Source organism: Triturus cristatus, chromosome 1_2 (assembly GCF_964204655.1).
Source record: "Triturus cristatus chromosome 1_2, aTriCri1.1, whole genome shotgun sequence".
Taxonomy (NCBI): domain Eukaryota; kingdom Metazoa; phylum Chordata; class Amphibia; order Caudata; family Salamandridae; genus Triturus; species Triturus cristatus.
The window spans coordinates 779,455,033-779,481,396 of NC_140580.1; the positions used below are offsets into that span (position 1 = coordinate 779,455,033).

Below are 26,364 nucleotides of genomic sequence, written 5' to 3' on the forward strand. Positions count from 1 at the left end.
GCCAGCGAAAACGTAGTGAGAGTATGGTGAATACAACGTGTCGCCCCCCCCAGCACTGGACACCACACCAGGAACTGTTATTGTGTGCATGGGGAGGGAAAAAGCAGTATGTGACTGCGCAGGAACTTTCAGAGGATTTATTGCCTTGAAGATTTCGTAAGACACGCGGGCATGAGATGGTTTGCTGCTTGTGAACCAACATGTGTTGGGATGCCACTGGGTTTCAGAAGGACCCTATTACTGAATGGGTTTTTCGCACAGGCATACAAAAACCACAATGCACCTGTCTGAATTTGAAAGCGCATGTAGAAAGCGTCGGATAAAATAAACACACCCTTGAGGCAGAGGGGGGGCAAAATCATCACTCCAGAGGGAGGAGACTTTCCAGCAGGTATATGGACCCCAGGTGAGGACGCTGTGCTTAAGTGAGACCGGCACTGAAGAAAGCCGTCAGGCTGAAACGCGTCTGCCACATCGTTTCACAACTTTGCAACCGTGCGCAAGAGACTCTTATCTGCAATAAATCATCTTGTGAGATTCCAGGCTGTGTCGGACCCGTTTATATTGTCAAAAGGGTATTGGACTTTATATATAAATCGATATTTTGTACAACTATATTTTTAACATTGATATTTTCACCCCGATATTTTTGTACTTACCTGTTAAAGTATAGGGAGTGGATATTTTTGCATTCTATATTATTTCATCTATATTTTTGACATTGATATTTTGTCAGTGAACCATGTGTGGGTAGTATACATTTAAAGTCCTGATTTGGAGGGCCTCCAGGTAGACCTCTAACAATTTATCAGCTACTTAATCTGCGTAGCGGTGATAAAATTCAGCGGCTAACCCATCACTCCCTGGGGGTTTTGCTGATTTCAAGTTTCTAATCACCACGAGGATCTCTTCCTGGGTGATTGGTCCATCTACCTATAAACAATCATCAGATTACCACGTTCATTGCCTCCCAGTTTAATGCTCTGGTACTAGCACTGCCCCAGTTCTCCACAAAATAGTGTGATTTTGCCTCCTGAAGGGTGGCATCAAATGAGGGGTCTGACAACACCTCTGCTCTCAATCTCCATAGGATTGTGGCATGTCCATGCTCTTCCACAAAGCTCACCAAAACTAGGGAGAGGTCTGAAATATATTGGTTAAATGTCCTGAACCTCCCGCACCAGGTTGGTGGAGACTAGGCAGTTGTCCAACCAGCTGTGTGGATGCCACTGAAGGTGTATAACATGAGAATGTTCTTTCCGTTGGGTGTCTCTCATGCCATACATCCAAAAGGTGGAGGCCCTGCATCATGTCCAGTAAGGATCTAGTCATGTTGGGCTTGATATGGCACCTTGGAGGGTCACAGTCAAACATTCCATCAAGGACACAGTTGCATGCCCCCGCCATTACAATGTCCATGCAAAGGTATTATGAGGCAGCTGTGGTCACTGTAGTATAGAGGTCTGGGCAGTCAATGTTGGGTGTGTAAATGTTCATGGCCATTCAAATCACCATGCATGATGATGTATCTGCCCTCCAGGTCCAGGACATGACTCCTGTAGTGAAATTGGGCCCCCTGGAGTCACCCAAATTAACGTACCTTGGGCTAACCAAGAATAAGATGTGGTGTACAGTTGTCCCCTCCCTGTTTGCGAAGATGAGGGATGCAGTTCCCCCATACATGTGTTTCTTGCAAAAATGCCATGGACACATTATAGTGTTTCCGATCTGCATACACTCTGCAGCGTTTTTAAAATACGGCAATACTCCGGACATTCCAGGACATGGATTTAAATGTCTGTCCTGCCATTACCAGATCCGATTACACAGTCTCCGACCCAGTGGATGGTCTCCACCTCTCACCACCCATCCAGTCCTCGCAAATACAGAAATGTGGAACTCATTATATAAGATCAGCATAACATTCCCAAACTCGTCCAACTTCTTAAAAAATGTATGTTCTCCCAACTCCCCCCCCCACACCCCTTGGGTAGCTACACCCCTATGTCCATTCTGGCAAAGGACCAGTCAAGAACCAGCTTTCGCCACCCCATTCCCGAAACAACATATCAAATACTTATAATAAAACTTGGTCACTGTGCTAGAGGGCAGACATCGACGAAGGTGCAAAGCTGAAGACCTCAAGCCCCTCCACCATGCCTGAGTTCCTCACAGCTTGACCTCCCGCCAGCAGTGCCATGTAAACTGTGACTGTGACCCCAATAAGAGACAGCAGGTCATCTCACCCCACATCCAACGATCCCACCCATGGAGTAGCCTTCACCCGAGTGTTCATAGTTTGTGGATTGTCCGCTGGAACTGCAGCGCTCTCCATGGGGCACCCCCAACCTTTCTGGCAACCCACAGCCTTGTAGGCATATTAGTACTTACAGTCTGGTAGACATACTTCAAGCAGGACCCAAGTCTGTGCTATGGCTGGCTGTTCTAGGATCACCTGGATGTCCCTGGAGCTAGGTTCATCGAATCCAGGATAAGCTAGGTGTCGTGTATGTTGCCATCTGAACACACTATTGTTCTCACGGTGAATGGTCCGTTCTGACTTCTTCTGTGACCATTTCATCAAGTGAATTATACGGATTTTCTCTGAGTGTTCGTACACGTCAAGACCCCTTTGCCAATGGCCTGGATCCTGCTACTCTGCAGAGTGTCCAACCACTCAAAGGCCAATCCTTGTGTGCAGCAGTGGTCCGGGACGCTGTATCCTGTAGTGAAGGCTCACCATGGGCTTACCACTCCACATTCCAAAACAGTAGGCTCTGCAGGTTAAAAGTGTCAATGTTCATAAGAGCGGATGTTCTGACCTGCCTTGGCCCCAATAGATTGCCGATTCTCAAACCAGGCCCCCCCAAGGGCAGTTTCAGTTCTCTCCAGGCAGATTAGGCAGTAATTTTGTATAATAGGGGTGAAGACAGCCCCCGATGGGTAGGGATATTTGCAGAATTTGCTTTATGCCAGTGGGAGCGCCGATAAAGAGCATCTGGGCAGTCATGATACCGGGCAATGCCCCTCCTCCTTCTACCTTTCTCTCACTACCCATCCTCTTATTCGCTCCATGTTCCCACCACTACTGGCTTTGCTAAAGCTGAAAGCTTTTTAAAATGAGCTGGTATTTGGGAAAAGCAAGTGGCGACTGGACATCTGAAAGTATATTAATCTTTTCATGATGATTACCATGTAGGTTAACACATCCTAGCACCCTTCTTGAAATTATAGAAAAAGTGATGCTTACATACTTTCATTGGGGCTGCTACTTGTGTGATGCAATGCAGGGGCCACCTTGAAAGTTGAGAAAATATTTTCATACATTCAAGATAGCCACCATGTTGCCTCATGCAACATTGGGCCTTATTACTATGTCAGGCGGAAGGCCATCCGTCAGCTCGTCTGTCGAGTTCCGGCTGACAACTTGAGGCATTGATTCGACCGCCGTATTATGATACAGGATGTCCAACCGATGCCTGCGGGTGGAATTCGCTCCACCTCCGGCATGATCATAATCCCCAAAATGGAGGGGGTGTCTGCTCAGGCACCGCCGTGGAGATTACGATGCAGATTTCCAACAGCCTTTCTATGGCAGTCTGACCGCCATAGAAAGGCTGTCAGAAAAAGACGTTGAGGGCCCCACTGCCCTGCTATGAGGCATGGGGGGCACTCACAGATCGATGCATCCTGCCGAGCCTATTGCAGCTTGTGCTGTGGCCCGCAGCACAAGCTACAACAGCAAACATGCACTTTCCGATCATGGTGAAGGTGGTCGCATCCTAATTTGGGAACCGGGACCGCCGATTACTTGTAGGGCTGTCCATTTTCCGACACAATGCTGGTCGGACCGGCATCATAATGAGCCCCATAGTGTCCATCTTGAAAGTAAAATAAATGGCCTTTAAAGAATGCTGGTTGCTGGTATTTCCTTAGCCAATGCCAGTGCATTATAAAGGCATCACGAATTTGTGGCAATAGTGCTGACAAAATGCTCTGGCGAACAAGACTACCTGGAATCATGCTGACTGATTTAACTACAGAGTGTTATCAACAAGAGATATAGAAAGCTGCTGTTAGTCAGAATCCAGCAAGGAGTTGCAACAGAATCCTGAGTGTCCAGACAGGTTTACTAAAATACAATGGATTGGAATGCTACCCTAAGTGTTTGCCTGAGGTTTAGACTATTCGCTAGCATTCCTCTCATCCCATTTTTTGTGATTAGTAGACAAAAAAATCAAAAAATAATCTTATTTTCTAGTTGGTGCCTAATTCCCAACATTTGTTGACTGTTTAGGTTCTTTACAAAAAGTAGCTAATTTGAATGTTCTGTGGGGCTTCCTACAAACAATTTCCAAGTATACTCAGATTACTGGCTGTAAATTCATTTGTGATGAAACTCTAGGTCTAAGCATTTTACCCTACATCATGATAACCTCTGCAAAAGTTGTGCACTGGTTCTCAAAAAAGAACACACACACACTCACCCTTTGGCCTTTGCCACTGGGTAGTTCTAGTTAGGTCCATGTTTGCATAGGAAAAGCCTCTTTAGTTTGCTAATAATTTTGGTTCCGTTTGACAAATCTTCCAAGAACTTTTGCAAAAAAAGTCTCCTTCACCTTAGCTCCTTCTGGAAAGTTTTGGGGTGATCTGTCAAGCAGGGGCCGAGAAAATGGAGGGGTCCCAAAACTTGTTTTCCCCATTCAATTTTTTCATAAACAATTTAGACACAGCTACAGACCCAAAACGGCTGAATGGATTTACACCAAATTTGCCAGAAAGTTGGATCTTTGTCCAGAAAGTGTGCTTTTTATGATCTGATGTAAATATGTTCAGTTGAAGCCTCCAACTTTATAGCTATTTCTCACCGGGGTTGATCCGTGGGGCCAGCACATCTCGAGATGAGATCTGATTGCCTGCCACCACATCAACAACGATGTGGCAGCATCCATTCCAGGACTCCGGATGTAGTAGCTTGCCCTGTAAATAATGTTAAAACATCCCCTAATAAAGTTTAGAGAGGATGGTCCTCCAAAGTTTGTGAAGGTATGCATATTTGTCATTAGAATCGAGGGGGGGGGGCAATTTGGAGATAAGCTTTTCTCTTATGTTTGTGCTTTAACTCGAGCACATGATTTACTAAGTGGTGCTACTCACTTTTTGATCAATAAAAAGTAGTGTTTCATTCCACACAGTCAGAAGCAGCAGTCCAAGTCTGCTTCAGGTCACCCAAACCTCCCACTAAAATGGAAAATGCTCCAATTGTACCTCCTGGAGTTAAGGTAAAAGCTGACACTGCAAGCCCCTCTCCACCCCCATTTACCGTAACGCGCTGGAAACCTTTAGATTCGGGTTGTTATACATGGTGGTTAACTGCTCACTGTGGTAGCTGTTCAGCAAAATGTTTTTACAAACCCATGGCCTCCGTATCAAAGCCTGTTGTGTCACTTTTTCCAGACCCCGGAGTGATGCTGTTCATAAAATGCAAGCAAGGGGAATGCACTATGGTGAATAAGGGGAGCTGGCGCAGCTATTGCAACACTTAAGGTTGACACACTAGATGGAACCTCAAGTATTAAAACTGCTTGTTGTCTGCCATCCACTAGTGCAGATAATTTACAGTTACAAGCAGGTCTTCTGTTTACTCTCCAACTCATTTCGAACCTCATTCTACTACTCCTTCCAATGCGCTACCCTATTTCTCACCCTACACCTCTCTCAATATTTCCTCTACCTCCATACTCTCACTCATCCCAGACCCCCTTCTATTACTATGATTCTCAAAATGACCCGTTCTAGACTCTTTCCCTACTCTACCCCTCCTTGCATCAATCTCATACCTCTTTTTCCACTTAGACCTCCCAAACAAGTCTTTCAAAACCCTTCCCTATGACTCTTCCACCCCTCCTTTACTCATCCCAAACTTCCTCCTACCGCTAAGACGCTAAGAGCTCCCAAATAAAATATTCTTTCCAGACCCTTCTCTCTTCTATCCCTCCAATATCCTTTTCAATCCAAACAACAGAATCACATGCCCACCACTTAAATTAATTTCATATTTCCATATATTAATTCCCCATTAATTCCGTTTGGGTCACGGAGTAGCGCGCTACTCGTCATACAGCGCTTCAACACATCATCAGGGGTAGCAAGCGCTATATAAATACAAACCCTTCCCTCCTCTATCCCACCACTATCCATTTCAATCCAAATTGCAGACTAACATATCCACCACTCAAATGATTTTATATTTACCTATACTACCACCACTAATCCTTTCTGGAATAGCGTGCTACTCGCCGAAAAAGTGCTTCCACGCAAAAGATAGGCAGGCATGGCAGGGATACCCTGCACTGGTAGTCCTGATAGGGGTGGGACCACAGAGGGATCCCTGGGGCCAAAAAACAATTTGTTATTTTAAATTTGCAGAGGATCACTAAATAAGCTGTAATATTCTACACAAAAAAAGTTCAGAATCCTGGGCTATTATTTTTTTTTTTAAACCATTGTGGTGAAGGGGCATATTAATGAATGGGGGGGGGCAGGCATGGGTAGCCTCCCTCCCCGAACCTGCCTACAGGCCAGACCCTGCTTTCAACTCCATGGTGAACATGGCCAGAGGCTGTGCACGGTGTGGGGTTGGAGTTACAAATGGTAATCAAATATTTCTTCAAATTAAAAAAAAACTAAAAATTCACTGGAAAAAAACACTAACGTGAAAGTGATGTCATAGTTAGGCACTGTAATAATAATATCTTACCCAGGGACCCCATTCCCGATTTGTTAATATTAAGGGAAGAGGGGTGGGAAGCCACCCTCTCCAAGCCATCTATAGGCCCCGGGGACCCCATCTCCCCTGCCCCTTATTTCTTCACGGTCCTGTGAACCCCATACCGGGACGCTGCATTTTTCTGCCTGAGAAAGTGAGGGCATACCCTGCTTTCCCTCTCCTGGGCAGAAGACTGAACTTCGCTCCCACCCAGCAGGAGCAGTGAAAAATGCTGCTCCCGCCCATGCGGGAGCACAGGAATGGTGCCTGCTTCTTGCAGCTTCCCGTATGGTACTGGCCAGGGTTCCGGCTGGGGCCACAGGAGCCTTGGGGCTCCCTCTGCTGCCCCCAACAAAGGAGGGTGCCCCGGGTGAGCAACGAGGCATCCACCAAAAGATAAAGTGTCTGTCTACCCCCATAGTGTCTAGGGAGAGGGTCTGGGTAGCTGTGGTCCTGGGGCTCCCCCTGCGCCCCAACATATACAAAAATGTATTGGTGCCCCATGTGGGTACTGGGGCACCCAAAAATATATAATAATGAGTGAAAAAAAAGAAAATTGAATAATAAATGGGAGGCAGGAGATGCTCATTTATTATGTACTGCTCCGCTAAAAAAGGGTTTTTTGTTTGTTGTTTGGAGCTTGGAAGAGGGAGGGTCATCACCAAGCCTTTTTTTATGTTGTGGGGAACTGCAGAGTGTGCAAAAGCCCCCCTCCCCCAGCACATGAAAAAAACCAAAAGAACAGACAGTTTCCTGGATCAATAAAACCATGACCCAGAAGAGTTTTTGATATTATTTTCAGCACTCCTAGCAGGAGCTCTGTACACTTCAGCTGGAGTGCAGAACCCTCTTATGGCTGGTTCTGTGGCTGAATTTTGTAGCTTGAAAACTATAAAAAAATAATCAAAGACCTGTTGTTTATTGTTTTAAATCAAACATTATTATTATTTTTTATAAGACAATCACTTTTATTAAACATTGCACAGCTTTAATTAGTGAAATATACACTTATTTATAATTAATGGTGCTTTTTTGACAAAGAACATAGGTGCGCTTTAATATATGGCCATAAACCCAATAGGCCCACTTTTTATATTTTGGTGTTGTGGCTGGTTGACAAAGTCAGTAGCTTTGCCTTACTTAAAGTGACAGCCCTGTTAGGGTGCCAGGCCCTGCGTCCAAACCATCCGCTATGCATGGCTTGTGTGCAACGGTTGGGTCGGGCACCAGCGGAGGTTTGAGCGGACCTGGATTCTGGCCAACCCCAAACTTCACATTGCCAAAGGCAGTGCGCGACGTAGGGTTGGCTGCCCACAGGGCGTTGAACGCTGAATCTGGCTACAGGCCAGACCCTGCGTTCAACTCCATTGAATTGCATCAATGTCAAATTTTTGAATGGTGTATAATCTTCGCCCTAATCCAGTATCTTCATGAGGAATCGGTCAAGGCTGTGGGTGGCTATGTTATGGACAGCACAATATTTAAACTAGGTTGATTAGTCAAACAAAAATGTATATATAATAATTCACGCTCCTTTTCATGTCCTGGGATCTGGTGACTAAAGTTCTCACATGCATCAGGTGGGGAAATGCTGACTATTGATAGTTCTTTGGTTTATAGGCTTAAAAGGAGAACATATTTTTTTGATCTGGGAGAAAGAGGAGCTAGATCACTTGGGAAAGCCACGCCACGCCGACCCCATGCTGCCGGAGGCTGTGGGCGGGGTGGTGTTGGCGTTATGAATGGTAATAAAATATTTCTTCAAATTAAAAAAAAAACTAGAAATTCACTGGAAAAAACACACAAACGTGAAAGTGATGTCATAGTTAGGCATGGTGATAATATCTTACTTGGCATTTAAAAAAAAAAACTTCAAAAATTACGGAAAAAATATAGGTTGAAGGGACGTTATGATTAAGGGAAAATGTCAGTTAAAACATACCACTTTAAATAAACAAAACCACTGAAATTCACTACAGTTATTTCAAATAACTATAACATGTGCCTTTGGCATGCACTGCTAATTACCTCACGTTACATCACTCATGACATGTTCTATGACATAATTAAGAACATCACTGCAACATCTGAAATGACAAGATTTATGAAAACATTGTGAATGGCGGGGGCATGAGTTACAGTTATCTTAGGGCATGGTATAGCTGCTTGAGATACCCATAGCTGGTGAATTTAAGTGGTTTTGTTTCTTTAGAACTATGTTATGTGACATATTCACCTAAATATATGTATGCACACAAGCTTACATATATAGATAAGATTTTCCAACGTGCACTAATAAACATGACTTAATAAAGATGATTCAGATGTTCCTATGGTTGGGGATTCTGAAGCTTCTCCTCTTATATACTCATTAATAGCACAGAGACCTTTAGATTTTATATTATGCAGATAATACCCAGTTGTTCATCAACATAGGTAAAACTAAAGTGTTTGACTTTTGGTGGAGAAAGCCAGAAACAGAACTATAGATGCACAACTGATTCAAATTCCTTGAACAAAGTCAATGCTTCCTGGGACAGCAATTTCTACAATATGCTCTTGATTAGGTTTGAACAGAAGTGAAATAGATTAATGATGATCCATTTCCTCACAGTTGTTGTGGGTAAATTATTCACATAATTGAATTTGGAGCTAAGAATTGTGGGATGAGGGGACGTACATCAATATAAAATTACTATTATCAAGAGTAAAACTTGAATAAGAGCTTTGGGATTACTCCTAGGAGTACCCCTCTATGCCATGTGCTAAACAAGGAGAATTGCCATTAGCGCCGTTTCTGAGTATCACGAATAAGGGTTTATTGTGCGACTGTAAAAAATAACTTGTAACTACGGATTTAAAATGCACTGGAATGTATGAGGAGTTTTGAACTTTGTCAATCAAGATGGTGCTCTTGTTTCTTCGGAACATATCACCATAACTGACAACACAAAAAGGCTCATTACGATGTCGAGCGGAAAGCCTTCTCCGACAGTCGGAATCTCCTCAACAGCATCGGAGCCCTTCCGACCAACTTGTCGGTTTTTATTCCGTCCACCTGATTACGATGTTCGCGGTCAGAACGTGAACCGCACGGTCATTCCGAATTGGTTCCGACTAACTTGCGGAGTATTCGTGTCAGTCGCAAACGCATCGTACAACCCTATGGACAGCTTTTCTGCCCTCTGGATTACGATGTCGATTTCCAACAGCTTTTCCGCGGCCTGTTTAACACAGAAAGGCTGTCAGAAAGTGACTTTGGGGGGCCTCTGGCAGGGGCCACTAGCCCCACGGCCTACGATTGATGGCCGAGGGGGGTACATGAGAGACTCCACTGTGTAGCAGACACCATGGGGTGTCTGCGATAGGGTGCAGGATTTTCCGCACACACCCCATTTTCCCATAGGAGCATGTGTTCCGGGCGGTTGTCGGGCGTAACACGAGCTCCCATTGGAAACAATGGGAATCCGACCAAACAGTGTTCATTGCATCGGAATCGGACGGTCAGAACTGCCGACCGTAAGTGGTCGGTCCCGATTCTGAGACGGGTGGAGGCTTTCCACCTGACATTGTAATGAGCCTTAAAGTGTTACAATTAATGGGTTAGTTTATGTGCGCTACTAGAAAAATCAGAGGGACACCTCAATTACCCTTTTAAATTTGGGTGCATCTAGCATTGCAATAAGGATGCATTGCTCCTATTAATCGTGGTGCAGTATTATTATGCAGCAGTGGCATAACAAAGGCCCCTGCAGTGCAGGGGTGAGCTTCAGGGGGGGCCTCTCAGCACAGTACACTGGCCAGAGAGCTCCGGAGTGAGTAGGGGGGCCTCCATGTACTTTGCATGGGGAGGGCTCTCAAGTTTCGTTATTTATTTATTTATTTTTTTACGGAGTTTTATATACCGTAAACTTGACCTGAATCGGGTATCAGAGCGCTACATCGCACCAGTTGCGTTACATGAGGACACATTAATTTTTGTTAGGCATGGGGAGATTAAGCGATTTGCCCAGAATCACGGAATGTTCAGTGTCATTGCTGAGACTCAAACCCAGTTCCCCAGATTCGAGGTCAACCACCCTAGCCGTTAGGCCAACTCCTCTCCCCAGTGTTATGCAGGAGCTATATAATGAGAAAGTGTCCGGTTCTTAAATGTAAATTGAGAGAAGTGCCATTTGGTATTTTTATCATTGTTTTTATTTTTTGAGTGAACACTGTAGAGGTTGAGCAAAAAAATATATTTATAGAAAAATTATAATTGTGATGTACTTCTCATGTTCTTTGCAAAAGGCTACAAATTACCTCGGATGTACATTCACAGGGTTGGATGGCCTCATTATAATGTGTGAAATGTAATTCTATGTAAAGTGCTCCGATATCTGTATGGTGCGGGAGTGCAATATAAAACTGTTAAATAAATAACACACGATGGTGCAAGTCTTTAAGTCCTGGGCCTAGTCTTTATGCTTCTCTCTGGTAATGAGATTTTCAAGGGCCTGCTTGAAGGCTATTTACTCGTTCAATTTGATTTTTTCCTTATTAGATTTTTCAACCACTGCAACGGGGACATCATGGATTGTGGGCCTACAAATTGATACAGTCACTTCTTCCACGTCACAAGCAATACTAATCACTTCTGCAAGCCAGATAAGCATGACAGCTGCTTGCAAATGGAATGGCACAAGAAGAGATCTTGTATACAAGGGTTTTCTTGTGGCCTACTGTGAGTTTCATCATACTCGCCAACGAACCAGCATCACAATAACAATGCTCATGTATGCACCACTAAAAACAAACTACATTATCTGCCGATGCTCAAGTGATGGGCGGTGTTTTATAACCGTATATGTCAATGTGGTCAACTAGGTTAAAGTCTCACGTTATCACATCCTCAAAAAGTAAAACGAAAAGTGAGTACCTTGCATAAAAAAGAACAATTAGTATAGCGAAATAAAAACAAAATTCGAGCCACTTGCGTTTAATAGAAAAATTAGTAAAGAGAAATAAAAAAAATATCCGCAACAAAAAGGACGAACATACGGCGAATGTCTACCTAAAGAAGAGCCCGCCCAAAAAAACAGGAAGAGCATTTGTGTTCTCCACTGCCAGAAAATAAAGTCGTCAGCAATCCTGCGCCGTGCCCAGCAACACATATCTTGTCTTTTCACTGAAACAAATTAGTCAGCCGGCTATTCAGTCGCTCACTCCACTCCCGGTTTAATGAGACCTGCGCGGTCCGCGCGCACAATTCGCCCCATTATGTGGAGCGCGGGCCTGTGACCCGGCAGGTTATTATAAGGCTGCCTGTGTGATGCTCACGAGCGGCGGCCTTTCCCCGAGCCGCTGCCGCGCTACTGTGACAAGCCGCGCAAAAAGGCCAGCAGCACTGTCCGGCCTTTTAATATTTCCCCTTCTAAGTGGCTCAGATAAGAGGCATCAAGGAAGCGATCCTCGCCGCGGTCAGCGTAGGAGGGTGGATAGAAAGCAGCTAATGAGTCACAACTGGTTTAAAGATTTATTTCCTCACAGCTGCTTTTAAATATCCCTGCGTGTTCAGTATTCCTATTAGTCACGAAGTCTTTTAGCCGTCCGCGCGGTATTTTGTCTCCTAATAGCAGCCCTTTCAGTCTAAATGTCATCATTAGTCCTTTACAAAGCACTGTACTGTCCGCGGTCTCCAGAGCTTACACCATTACATGGAAATGCCAGACAGATGAGGGAAGGAAGGAAGAATAAGGGGTCAGATAATATTTAGTAACTCAACCTGTTGCACGCAGCCGTTGCTGTAACGGCAGAATACGTCATTTCGAAACCCACTCACCCATAGCACGCAATATTCATTTACCAGCAGTCGTCCGTTAAGGAACAAGGTACACTGCGCCAAACATTAATGCTATAAAGATTCAGAACAATAAATGCAATACTATAAATAAAGCTCGCAGTCAAACAAAATCTAGAAACGTGGTTTTCTTAGTTGTAGCTCTACGCCAACAGAAAACCACAGTTGACTAGTTGGCATCTTCTCTTACTCTAGCCAGTTACGGAATGAGTGTTTTGAACCTAATATGTCTTGCAAATAAAAAATCATTAAAGAGAATTCAACTGGTTCAATAATAATAAAAAAAAATGCACATGGAATCGGGAGCATGTTTTGTCATTGGCAGTATAAACAAAATGTCAAAACCTATATGTTGTCAAAATGGATCTAATTAAAACTTTCCAAAAAAGTTGCAACTGGTTAAGTGGAATGTCCGAAGCAAATAAGGAGATGATGGGCGGAGCGCTGAAACTTTTCAGATACTCACCCCCAGACACAGATCTGGGTTGACTCCATCATGGTTCTGTAGCTCACTTGTGGAATGTCCACCAGGGCAAAGCTAGTACCTTATAGAGTGGACTATTTGGCTGAAAGGACACGATTCCCTAAATGGACACCACACACAGAGCCAGAGTCAGACGCATGGCAAATTCCCTATCCCATTTCACAGAATTAAGAGCCCTAAATCCGTAAACAGGTCCCAAAAGATGGCCACAATTTGCGCACTGTTTTTGAGGCCTTTCTCAATTTTGCGAAGTGACTTATGTTCTAATAAGTTGCATTGCAAAACCTCCAGTAGGAGGGGGTCACAGTATGCCCTGCCTACCAACTATAGGCAGGTTGGGGTTTGCGAGCCCTTGTGACTGGCGATAAACAAAGAGTTGGTGGCCTGCAATATAAAGCAGACTAGCTGTCCAATGGGGTTACACACCATTCATAATTACCATTGCGAATCACAAATACCATTGCAAATCTCAATTCACACTCCCTCTGCTGTTCAGAATTTGTCTGTAAGCTTATTTTGCAGTTTGGAAAGGCTTTACTGATTCACAAAATGGATTTCGTGTATTTAAAAAAAAAACATTTTGCGGTCATGATCCCTTTGATTTTGTGAACTGCACGATTTGCAAAATCGAAATTAGTTAGTGCACCAGCCCTGAGGAAACATGGGACCTAGGGCATGATTACGAGTTTGGCAGTGCAGAAGTGGGACCGACTTGCTCACGCACTGCCAAACCCGTGTGGCTGATCCGCCTGCCGGATTAGGAGTTTTCTCCTGGCCTGGCGGGCGGTTCTTTGGCGTTCCGACAGCGATGCCTTTGAAATAGGCACAGTAATGGGATCAAAATCAGTACCTGCATGGCATGGACTGCTCCAGTCTGTTATGCAGGCACTTGGGTGCATGCTCACCGGGGGGCACAGCATGTGTCCCCTGCATGCATCCCCAGGCCCAGAGGCAACAGGGGGCCCTGTAGGGCCCCCTTTGTTTCCACTCTACCACAGGTTTCATGGTGGTGGAACCACCATGAAAATCGAGGTGGAGAGGAAACTTGTAATATGCTGGGTGGGACCGTGGCGGTCCCGTGAAGCATATTGTGGCCTCAAGACCTCACACCACCATCACTGGCAACTGAGGTGGTCCCAGGGCGGCCCAATCGTCCTAGTTGTAATAGAGCGGTCAGAAGTTCGCCCCCGTGAGTCTGGCGGTCAACTCGCAATTAGCACCTAAATCTTTCGAAGTGTGTTTGTGGACACAGAACTTTTTTCAACAAGGGACACGTTTTGAATCCACAAATGCCAAAGGGATAGTCAATAATGTGGGTGATAATGGCAGGGACATCTTGCAGAAGAAGTTGAAAACCTGTAAGTGTGTGGGCATTCTCAATTACCTTGCAGGTAGTTAGTTCTGCATGCTGGACCACCATCAAATATTCGACTATCAAAGAAAGATATTACTTTGCATAGTGGGAAAGAGGCAAGGACACTCCCATAAGCCATGAGGTCTAGGGGAATAGGCTTCTTCATCAGAAAAAATATTTTCCATGTGGGGAAAAAGAGCCCAAAAGAAACAGGTGCACCTTCTTGTTTGATTTGCTAAGGTGAAATTTTCCACCCAACTAAAATTTTACTTGCATTTGTTTTTTTACATGTAGGTATTCCCTGAAATTTGCTGCTGCTTTTAAGCGTTCTTCATTCCACTGCAGTTGTAAACCTTTGAAGCAAGACTGTGAATCCTTTGCTTGAAGAGCAAACCGTATACAAAGTAGGTCAGAGAGCTGAACATTTACCCCAGTGTCACTTTATGTTTTGCTACTTGCCCATGAGAGAATGCTTTTAATAGGGGATTATCTCTTTAAAGAATTTAAAGGCATACAAATCAATTTACTGGATCCAACCTAAAGAGTACTTTTGAACCACTTTGCACAACAATCCATAATCATCTTCAAAAACATGTAATGTTTTGCTTGGCTTCAAGGTAATTTCTTCTCTAAAATTTAGAAACCAAGTTATTCAGTTGCCACAGAGTCAAATCTTCTAGGTGCCAGTGATGTTTGGCTACTGAAGATTATAAGTTAATATTCATTCCTGTGGTTTCTCTTTTTGAAATGAACTCAAAGGAAATGCCACTAACCCCACAAAATAAAGTGAACTTCCGCTACTGCCCAAAAAAAAAAAAAAAACGAGTGAGAAATTCAAAACAAAACTACAATGTTATCGTAGTTCCTGACAGAAGCAATTTTTAGAAATACTAGACTTGCTGAAGGTGCTTTTTTTTTTCGCGATCCTGTCACATTTCCCAGCAGCTGGTTTAAAAGAGTCAGTATCATGTGAACATGATGTAAAGTAATATTTTCATGTCTTCGTGTATTGCACACAGTCTTGTTCCTAATGATAGGACTGACACGTCGCTCGGCGAACAGTGCACCAGTTCAGTCTCATCTTTCATACACGAATAGCAGCAGGGCTTTTTTTCAGTAACTAAACGCATCTGCGGCTTCCTAAATCATAAACCTCACGTGAGGACTTTATGCTATTCTGAGGTCACAGGAAATGGCAATCTGTAAACATAATAATGTTACAGTAACGAGTTACTGGAACATGCATTCTTCCTTGCTTTAGTCATCTGTACTTTGGATTTCAATATTTCCACACGCGAACTATTCGGGTTTTTTTTAGAATTCAAAAACATGTCCAGTAATGACTAACTCATGACCACAATCTCACAATTCTAACAGTTACTTCAAATTAGCGAGCTATTCAACAGTCATCTATGCAATCCATGAACATGGCCTGCACCCATTGGGGTTGACATCCAGCAGGCCAGCAATTGCTAATAATTGTGGTTAGAGTCACAACCAGACATAGCTCAAAGTCCTCAATGAGGGCTCACAGAAGATGCCCCATCCTGCAAACAAGGACAGACGCTGCTGCTTAAACAATCTCCGCAGACTTCTGCGGGGGGAACACGTTCACATGGCCATGCACGACAAGGAAAAGCAAAATGTGCGGTATCACATTTGGTCCTTGGACCTCAAAAATGTAACTTGCAAACAGAGCACATTTGAGAAGCGTAACAACTCAAAACAAACACCCGCTAAGGCATTCACGATGAACAGGAACACGAGACACTGAAAAGTGGAATAAAAGCATTCATTATCAATAGTGTAGAAGAAGTGTAAGCTAAGGTGTAACTGAACAGTGCAAGGAAGGGGCTGCACATATGAAAGGAGCAATCCGCTCATAAAATGCAGATACATTCATCATCTCAACCATCTCTAATTAATCCACTGGAACAGGCACAGACTTGAAGACCCCATTTAAGCAGAGAGGTCTACCTCGTCAACATGACTTTCCTACTGGCACTGTTTCGTTCTGAGTGTGGAAGCACAATATGTTCTCACTCCAGCATGTCAGTGGAGTTTTGGGCTAACTTTCCAGTGGTCATCTTCCAAGTCCCTTCCTGAAGTAAGTACCTCTTGACACCAAGTCACACTTTCAATGTTTAAACTTGGGGTACAACTGTGTTGTGTCGAGGCAAACAAATAACTACACGCAGCTATGTGAATTTCGAGTTTCTTTTTTTAGAATGGTTGAGAAGATTTACATGAGGTCAAGAGTCCTGTACTAGAATTGACATTTAATCTTTTATGAAGCTGGGCATCGTGCTAGGGACCCAGGCCTGTGTAGCAGGTAAAGACTGGCTTGCACTTTCTGAGCGGATACTCCTATACACTTGTTTGTAGAGAGGGTTCCCGAAGCAGCTTTTGGTTGTTAGGATCACTACGGAGTTACTTTGGCGGGTGTGGCACAGGTGAGTATGGATGTAATACCATCTAGACCTTCAGATATGCTGTTCTTTTATGCACAACACTGCACAGGTTCTGAATTATTATGAAAGGCGGCTTTGATTCAGGTTTGAAGGAATGCTAGACTTGGCATTCTCTTGATTTGGGAGGTGGGGGAGGTGCATTTCATTTCAGCGACAGGTCTGTGTGACGAGATCTGAGTGTGTCTAGATGGTGCTATGATATCCAGTAGTGGGATTAAAAGTTACTTCCAAAGTTGTCACCTTGCAGTTGAGGGCTCAGTATGGTAATTTCCCAGTTGATGGGTATTGGGGTCAGAATGTACTGTGGTACAATCCCTAGGACAAGTTGCGTGGGCAGTGAAGCAACATGCGCCACAATGTTTGTAGTGGGTTGTGCCAGATTTTGTCTTGGTGCCACTTCTCGCTTTGCCTCCAGTGTTTGTCTGTATGTTTCATATTCATGTTGCTCGTGTTTTCTGTGGTCTTGTGTGTCTGGAAGTTAGGGATAAAGTGCCTTGGAGACTTACATTTATTTTTAATATTTATTCTGGATATTTGTTGATTTTGTGACAAAGATTGTGAGTGTAGATTGAATCTTATCTTGGCCTTACATTGTCAGGTGAATGAGAAATAAAATTCAAAGAAGGTATAGGGTCTGGTAGAATGTTTGTGTGTTTGAATATGCTCCCAGAGGACTGGCGTTGATTTCGGGTAGGGTTCAGTTTGTGCCAGTCTGGCAGGGCTGAGGAGACACTGATATGCAATATTCGTTCCAGTGCACATTTTCTATGTCTGAGCCTTTACATTCCATATGATTCTGTCAGTGGGTATGGTGATGTTAGAAAACCAATGCCCATATTCAGTACTGTATAGAATACTGAACAAGGTATTTGAGTGTATCTTGAAAGGATAATGTTCTTGATCAGAGAAGGTCTGCTTTTGTATCTGTTATGGATGCTGCCATGATGTACCTGGTTGTTGAAGATTCTGTGTTCATGCCTGCTAGCACCCCTGAGACACACACGGTTACCTACCTTGAAGTATATGTTGTGCAGATTTTCCTAGCAGAAAGATTGTCTCAATAGTAAGGCACCCATCGCCTAAAAGATTTCGATTTGTTTTGCATGTTTTCCAGTGGCGTGTTAACACTTTGTCCTAACAACAGTTGTTCACCAGTGAAAGGCATTTTTTTTATGTGGCTATGGAATTCTGGTATATAACCTAAAATAAGAAGTCACAGTACAGCTGAGCCACTGGTGAGCTGTCTACTGTTATTTACATCGGGAATCAAGCCCTTGGGTACGTTTTTGGAAATTAATTGTCCTTGTTAATACAAGCAGCCCTTTGTTGTGCTCTTCAGAAAAGTAAATCAAGTCTTCTACATCCTTCCAAGGTTTGTGTGAAGATCTGTTGATCTAAAACCTGGAATTGGCATCTCTCCACTAGGTTGTCACTTCTTTTTGAACCATCTTATCGACAATATCTAGTTTTTTGCTGTCTCTATCAGGTGCTAATCTGGGAGTGGAGAACTCTTCACTGATAGCTTGTTGCTGGTTGTTGCAATGAGTAGATCAAGAACTTCCTGAAAGTTTGTATATAGGATTTTGCAGTAAGACCCTGAACTTCCTTTCTAATTTAAGACTGACATAGACATTGCCTCCCTTCATGGATAACACTAAGGGGCCGATTCCGATCTCGTTGGGAAAGCCCTCCGTCCGAGTCGGATCCGGAGGGTTTTCCGACCGAGCCGTGCCCCTGGAGTCCGACCGAGCGAGTACGATGCAGCCGTATGCTGACGTACTCGGGTCGCTCAGACTCCCATTGAAGTCAATGGGAGCCGGTCATACGACACGTACACGGGCTGCCATTGACTGAATGGGTACGTTGAGAACAAGGACGCCCCCTGTAGTGTGTACGTGTTGGTGCCATCCGCACCGTACATGCACGTGTAGGGGGGACCCTTGGGTCTCCCCCTGTGACCGATTTGTAAGGCTACAGGTGAAAGGGGGGTCCGGCGCAGACCCCCGAAGTCCGCTTCCCGGTGAGTTTACGTGTCGGAGGGTCCGACTCAATCCGGCTGTCTGAATCTTGCATCGTACTGGCTCAGTCGGAATTCGCCTCCATTGCACGGCACGGATTTCTTACGGACGAGACGTACGAGCGGTTCAGACCCGGAAACGAGTCGGTCGGCAATTTCGCGTTTCTCGCATCGTACTAGCTCACTCGTACAGCTGTGCGAGTCAGTCGGTAAACAAGCGTATGGCTCGTACTTTTTCCAGCCGGATCGCGTTCTGAGCCCTTCCAAGAGAGATCGGAATCGGCCCCTAAGTAACATCAGAATACATTGATTTGTGTTCCCTAAAGAATAATCAAAGTTTCAAAACAAACACAAGACTTGTCACTATCTTCTTGCATCTTAAATCCTAACATTTGAGCAAATTGCCATGACAGTTTGAGATATTTCATCTGCTGACTGTTGGTGAGTGTGTAGGATACAACTCTTTTTCATGGTCAAGAGGATGAGTTTCAGGTGTCTTAAGAGTGAAAGGTTTTACAGTACCCTACAATTTCAAAGCTTATGTCAAAGCTTTTTTCTTCGAAGCTCATGTTTGTGTTTGGAAGCAAACATAAAGAAGTGGTGTCATAAATGCTGTTTACCTTTCAGGGAAGTTTTTTGATGCTTTAGTCATCTTGACTTCCGGTTGACTAGGCCTGGGACTCTTTGGTTCTCCCTGCACCCTGTTCGTTTGTGGTTTTTGGCCACAAAGTGCTCATTAGGGGGACTGATTCCACATCAAATGTGTTTCATTCTTTTACACATTGAGTGTGTTTGTTTAGGTTGAATGTTTTGGAGTGTTATCTCCTGACAATTTCTCTGTGTAGCACAGAAGGTTTAAAGGTGTGTGTTTTGTAAACTAAAAGAAATTGATCTTGGTGAGACAGCTACTTCTGATTGTGCTCCTCATCAGAAATAGAGAGTTGATCTCCCTGTACCTATTCTGTTTATTGAGTTGCAGAACCATCACCATCCATGCTGAAGCCAAAGTCCGTATAAAGCTGGCTCTGAAGCCAGCTTTATAAATCCATTTCTCAAATCATACCTTGAAACTAGTGTGGTTAGCAGAAACATTTTCCTTGCATGTTTTCAATATTTGCAATGATTTGGTAGTGATCCCACAGAATACAAAAATTACACATTCATTTAAGTGTATATATGGGTATTGAGGGTTGCACACTGGCCAGAGTCTAACATGCTCAGTCCATCAACAGAAAAGGAAAATTAACTGAATCTGCTTATGTTTAAAGTCCATATTGATATGCTGAACTGTCGGACTTGCTCCATTGTATCATTTCAATGTCTTATATTTGTTGTGGTCTGCCTCTGAAGTAATTCTTTGGGGCTTTAAGAGAATTCATTTTCTGGTAATGACTGTCACCAAGTACCGAATTCTCATATTACAACCAGCTTCTAAAGTCAATGGAAAAAACATAAGCTGATGAGGACTAGAATGTGAAGATTTTGGGCTTATGGTCAACATCATTATGAACCATACAGGACAATGTATGACACCCTAAAAAATCTATGTTATTGCTTTACCAAACTCAACCTCCAACTGGTGTAATAATGCACAGCATGTTTATCTTCAAAGGTTCTCATTGCTATGTACACTGAAAGACTTTTTACACTTTGCTTTACTGCTGAATGGCAACTTTTGGCTTCAATTCGGCAAAGATCATATTTGCATTTGCAAGATGGTCTTAGGTACACATTTCCAGCTTGCTCAATTGGAACCTAAACGTCCCATTGAAAAAATACATAAATATATATATATATATATATATATATATATATATATATATATATATATATATATATATATATATATATTCGTTCCAACGCCTGCTCACACAATTTAGAACAGACTCCAGCACGCTCGAGGTTGCTCGTTTTGAGTGTTTATTTCAGCCACATACTATCAGGTGACGAGTTTCAACCGCACAGGCGGTCTATCTCAAACCTGTAGTTTAACCCATGTGGGTGTCACATTGATACAATATTAAAAAAAATTCCATTGTATATTCTCCAGAATTCCAAGCAAAGTCACATGACATTATTAGCCAATAAATTATGTCCTGGAGCACCATGTCGTATTTGATAAAAGGCTGCCTGTGAACAAGGAAGTACATTTCCAAAATGCGTAATGCATGAAGCAGGTCCCAGTACTTTCTGCTTGCCATCTGCTATAGGCCTTGGTATGAGTGTAGGCTCCGTCCTTTGGACAAACATTTACTTTGATTTATAATGGCAGTCCAAGCCGTTGGAACCAGCACTGCTGCAATGCAAATGCAGGTTCGTGGGTCCACACTTGCAGGCTAAACGGAATACTGAGGGGTCATGTAATGAATTTGTGAATGACAAGCTGTTTGCCCTCATGGACAATGGGAATGTTTTTAATATTGTATCAATGCAACAACCACATGGGTTAAACTACAACCTCCAGAATTCCAGGCAAGTTCACGACATCATTATCCAATAAATTATGTCCTGGAGCACCATGTCGCATTTGATAAAAGGCTGCCTGTGAACAAGGAAGTACATTTCCGTAACGCGTAAGGCATGAAGCCGGTCCCAGTACTTTCTGCTTGCCATCTGCTCGAGGCCTTGGACAAACATTTGCTTCGAGTGAACAAGGCCTCTGGTAGGCTGAAACGCGTCATGGCAGGCATGCTGAGCTTTGAAGAATAAAAACTCACGTTGCACATATAACTGGGTCTGATATCGACTGTTCCGGTTCCCGAGTATTCTGGGAGTGCTGGTATCTCTGTGGCGAAAACCTTGGCATATATATATTTAATCCACAATCAGGATTGAACTTGGCGCGCTCCACTGTGGGTGCTAGTGTAGTGCTGAACCTTAGAGCCCAAGGTTAATTTTGAATGCAAAGGAATGCCGCACACTCAATAAATCTTAGTAAATTCCTCTTTTTTTCGAACACCACTACTCCACCAATGCGTTTCGACCTCATAGGGTCTTTGTCACGGTAGGTGAGTCTTTCTTCACAATCATATTAATACCTTACTCATCTTTAGCCCATTATGAGGCATGATGGGAATGTAGTTGCCATAATTAGCTGTCACAAATATCACTGTATTATTTATAAGTTGTGCCTTTTTTTGTGATGATGAAAACATCGATATTAACAGGACAAAGACCTTGTGGGGTCGAAATGCGTTGGTGGGGTAGTGGTGTTTGAATACAAGAGGAATTAATTAAGATTTATTGAGTGATGCGTTCCTTTACATTAAAATATATATATATATATATATATATATATATATATATATATATATGACTGAAAAAAACAAAGGTTACAGGGACGTTATAGCCATGTAAATTAAATTAATTTATTTACCAGGAGGAAAAACAACGCAGCCACAGCCACAATTTTTAATGCTCAATGTATGCTTGAATATATTAAACAAAGGTAGGGTTATGTGCTATACATTAATTTGTATATATGACATGTGGTATGTCGAAGTTGTCTGAAAATGCACGCAAATACGAAAAAGCTCGATGAAATACTTAGATGTAAGTGCAACATTTTTGTGCATATTTTACATTTGTTTTTCCAAATTGGTGATTTGTCTCTATAGAACTGAATGCTAGCTAGGTAAGGTAACCTGGACAATCTATTCTGCTCCATCCGGATGTAGCATTCACACACCATTTACACTTTGGTCACTAAGGAGCTTATTTCAATGTCAGGTGAAAGCATCGTCGCAGAAACGGGGCCGACTGACCACCGGTCGGCAGTGCTGACCGCCTAATCATGATGCGATATACTCGCATTCCGCTATGGGAGCTCATGTTACGGCCGGTTGTAACCCAAGCTCCCTTAGAAGAATGGGAGTCTGTGTTCATCCCTCTACCCCATGGCAGGCACCTCAAGGTGCCTGTTATAAGGTGCAGGGATCAACAAGGGGGCACCTATAGCACCCCACCGGCCCCCAACCAGAGGCCGAAAACAGAACAAACACGTTTTCCAACAGGGTTTCCATGTCAGAAAGGCCAGCATGGCAACCCTGCTGGAAATCGTGCATCGTATTCCAGAAGGCGGAAACACCTTCCATTTATATTATGGGCCGGTCTCTGACAGCCAGATGGTCTCCTGGAACCTGTCGGAAACCAGCCAGAATGACCGTCCAATTTCAATTCTGACTGGCTGTATTGTAATCAGCCGGTCGGAAGTGAAACTGACGATCTCGGCTGTAAGGCCTCCGACCTAAGGTTGGAGGCTTTACGACCGAGATCCTAATCGGGCCCTAAAGGTCCAATTTTCAAAGTGATGTACCTATCCTTGCAAATGTGCATGCAAACTTTCACTGCATTTTAGTCCCAATTTACAATGGGCCTGGAGTGCAGAAGGGCAGAAAATCCCCCGTCTGGCAAAATAAGTTCTGACCTGACTTTCATAGTTAACCAGGGGGTGGAATGGGGTTTCTTTTAGAATTCAATGTCAGCACAAGTAACGTGTGGCGGAGGACAGAGGCCTGATCATTGAAGCAGGATGCATGTCTGAACCCTCACCATTATTGGAAACATGGGCATATGCAGGGGAGGTAGGAAGTGAATGTAATAACAATGTGTAACCACCCAGAAAGAAACATTGTTTGATGGAATTCACAAACATTTAGAAATTAAGTTATGTGAGTTTAACTTGCCCCTCAATAAATATCTGGCATACTTCTTTTTCATAAAATGTGCTGAAGTGCATCAGTTCATCCCTCTTTAAAAGTACTGTGTACTAGATTGGTGGTTTCATCCGTATGTAAGTGAGGCAAATATAATGATCTGGCCGTGGCCAAGTATTCAGTCTGCATTTGAGCACATATGCAATTCAATATACACACATGCATCCTATATTACACAAGCACAAGTTCCTTTCTTGAATCAGCTCATGAACAAATGCACTTATCCAATCAGCATACAAATACATAAGGAAACGTTTTTATGAAGTCCTTCCCTAACAGTGCGGATATTGCTTTGACTCCTCTCCAACATCCATGATTTGGGAAGTCCTTAAAGCAGTTACTCACTGCCCAGCTAGCCAGTTCTGCCTACAGCTTCCCATAGACTAATCTTGAAACCCTTCTTTCTCCTCTTGCCATTGTCATGCTTTAAATTAAATTTTCCTATGCCAGATTTGGATAGGAATTGAAGATGGGTTAATGAGAGCAGAAACCAATTGCATTTTTTTAAAGCGTTTTTATAAAATGCGAAATGGACCCAAGGGCATCGGCGTGCTTTAACCCCTTCAGTGCCCATGACGAGCTGGACTCGTCATGGGCTGCGGTGGCGCTGTGCCCATGACGAGTCCAGCTCGTCATGAACCCCACCCACTAAGGCAAAGCGCGGCACAGGGCGGGGAAAGGGGCGGGCATGCAAGGGGTTAAATGAGCACAAGATTACATTACAAAAGGTCAGATTCAGTTGGGGTTGTTAGGCATGGGAGATTAAGTGATTTGCCCAGAATCACAGAACGCTGAGCCGGCGCTGGGACTCGAACCTGGTTCACAAAGTGCAAAGTCTGCATCTCCTCCTGTCTGTTATGAATTTGTACCGATTTCCTAGCCCTTTTGTGCCCCCAGATTTAATCTTATAGATGTCCTGAGCACCCCACTGTTGGTAGGTAACAGAGAGGTCGTGGATGCTTTTGGGTGGTTCCAAATGGACAGTTGACTTTACTTAGGTGCTGTTTTTTTACGCGCACCTGCATCAGCTATGCCCTGAAATATGTTTATCTTATACCCACTTGCAAACTGTGCTTCAGGTGGTGTCAGTGCGCAGTGGATGATACATCGAATAGTGCAATATTCCTTGGGTTCTTTCAGAAGTAGTCTAAATTATAGCCCAAGTAGACAGCAGAGGTTTCTCAGGTTCAATGCTCACATCTGGCAGCCATGGAGATGAGAATGTAGCAGTATGACCCTTTAGCTAAGCAGGGAACACATGCAATTGCAAAGTCTGCAGTGAAACCCAGCCTTGGGCTGAAGTGACTCAAAATTCTGCTGCACTTTGAAGATGATAGGAGAAAGGACACACCTGGCCTTGCATGGTGCTCGTGGAGAGAAATCTGATCCATTCGCCCTTTTTGTATCATGTTTAACGTATGTCTTTGAATTACTATATATGAAAGGGATCTGCGTTGCATGATCTTTTGTGTTGTTTTGCTTTCACTCATCTTTTGGATTAGTTTCATATGCAGAGACTTTCCTTATACCAAATATACAGCTGCGTCTACTCTTCGCCCAAAAACTCAATGAGCCTGGAAGTCATTATCCTATGCAGAGGCTAGAAATGCAGTTTTATTTTTAAACGGGGGTTACTTATATGTTAATTTTTAGTGGACAAACAAATAACCATTTATTATTGGGTAGGGACTGATTGTTCCTTCCCAATCTGCTTTCAGCTAGATACACAGCAATACCATGCACGTCATTCAGCGACTAATACCAGATTATTTACTATTAGTGTAGTATAAAAACGGAGTAAAGTTAGCTGGAATAGGACACTATCTAGCAGCTGAGGTAAGTAAAAAGTAATTTTATATGTATGCTCTGTGCATGAGTGAATGTATGTGTAAGCATGTGTGTTTGAGTGAAAGTAAAGGTCAAATGGCGTGTGATGTCACTTCCCCTACCCGTGACATTTTGGTGATTTTAAATCCATGAGCAATATTTGACATTTGAATCTTTCCAATCAGACATACTTTCAAGGACCAAGTACCCCTTTGTCAAGTATTGAGGAGATGTGTTTTCCTACAGGTCATGGAGGGAAAAACTTTGAAGCAAATTCAACAAAAATGTAGGTGGGAATCGGTAATAATGGAGAGGTGTAACAAATTCTAGCTGTTTTATCAGTTAATACATCTACAAGCTTTAAACATGAACAATAGCAGCGAGAAACCGAAACTGTGACTCGGATTACTGTGTACACACGAGCTGACATAAAACACAAAGAGTTGAAATGTGCGTAACCCACCTCACAGGGATCCTGAGGTTTCTGGACATTACTTTTTTCTTTCTTGCTCTTCTTGGAATCCACTCTGATGTGTTTGGCTGGGGACACTTCTGTTTTTATTTCCCCCTCCTGTGCACCCTGTTCTTGCTTTCGAGGCTTTACTGGGGGCAGGGGTTTATCTTCCTCGCCTTTAGTAAATCTCTCATACGGGAGAATTAATCTGAAAAAATGTATTTTACAACAACTTAACAAAACAGATGAAACTGCATCACAGCACAATTTGGGCTCAAAAAACAATTACAGAACTTATCACTTGTTTCGTAAAAGAAATAAAATTAGTTTTATGCGAAAACATTGTCTCAAACAGACACATATCAGCGTAATAGGTTAAGATACTAAATAGGAAAGACATGAATTACCAAGTTGGCCCTTTGAAATATATTACA

At 43.3% G+C, this 26,364-nt stretch overlaps 1 protein-coding gene across 1 annotated transcript in view; it reads right to left on the reverse strand.

Moving 5' to 3' along the window:
- ARID5B (AT-rich interaction domain 5B) overlaps nucleotides 1–26,364 on the reverse strand; it is a 503,692-nt gene that overhangs the window by 15,464 nt on the left and 461,864 nt on the right. Inside the window, exon 9 of the mRNA XM_085608788.1 lies at nucleotides 25,940–26,138. Coding sequence (XP_085464914.1) covers nucleotides 25,940–26,138 — 199 coding nt within the window. The remainder of the gene's footprint in view (nucleotides 1–25,939; nucleotides 26,139–26,364) is intronic.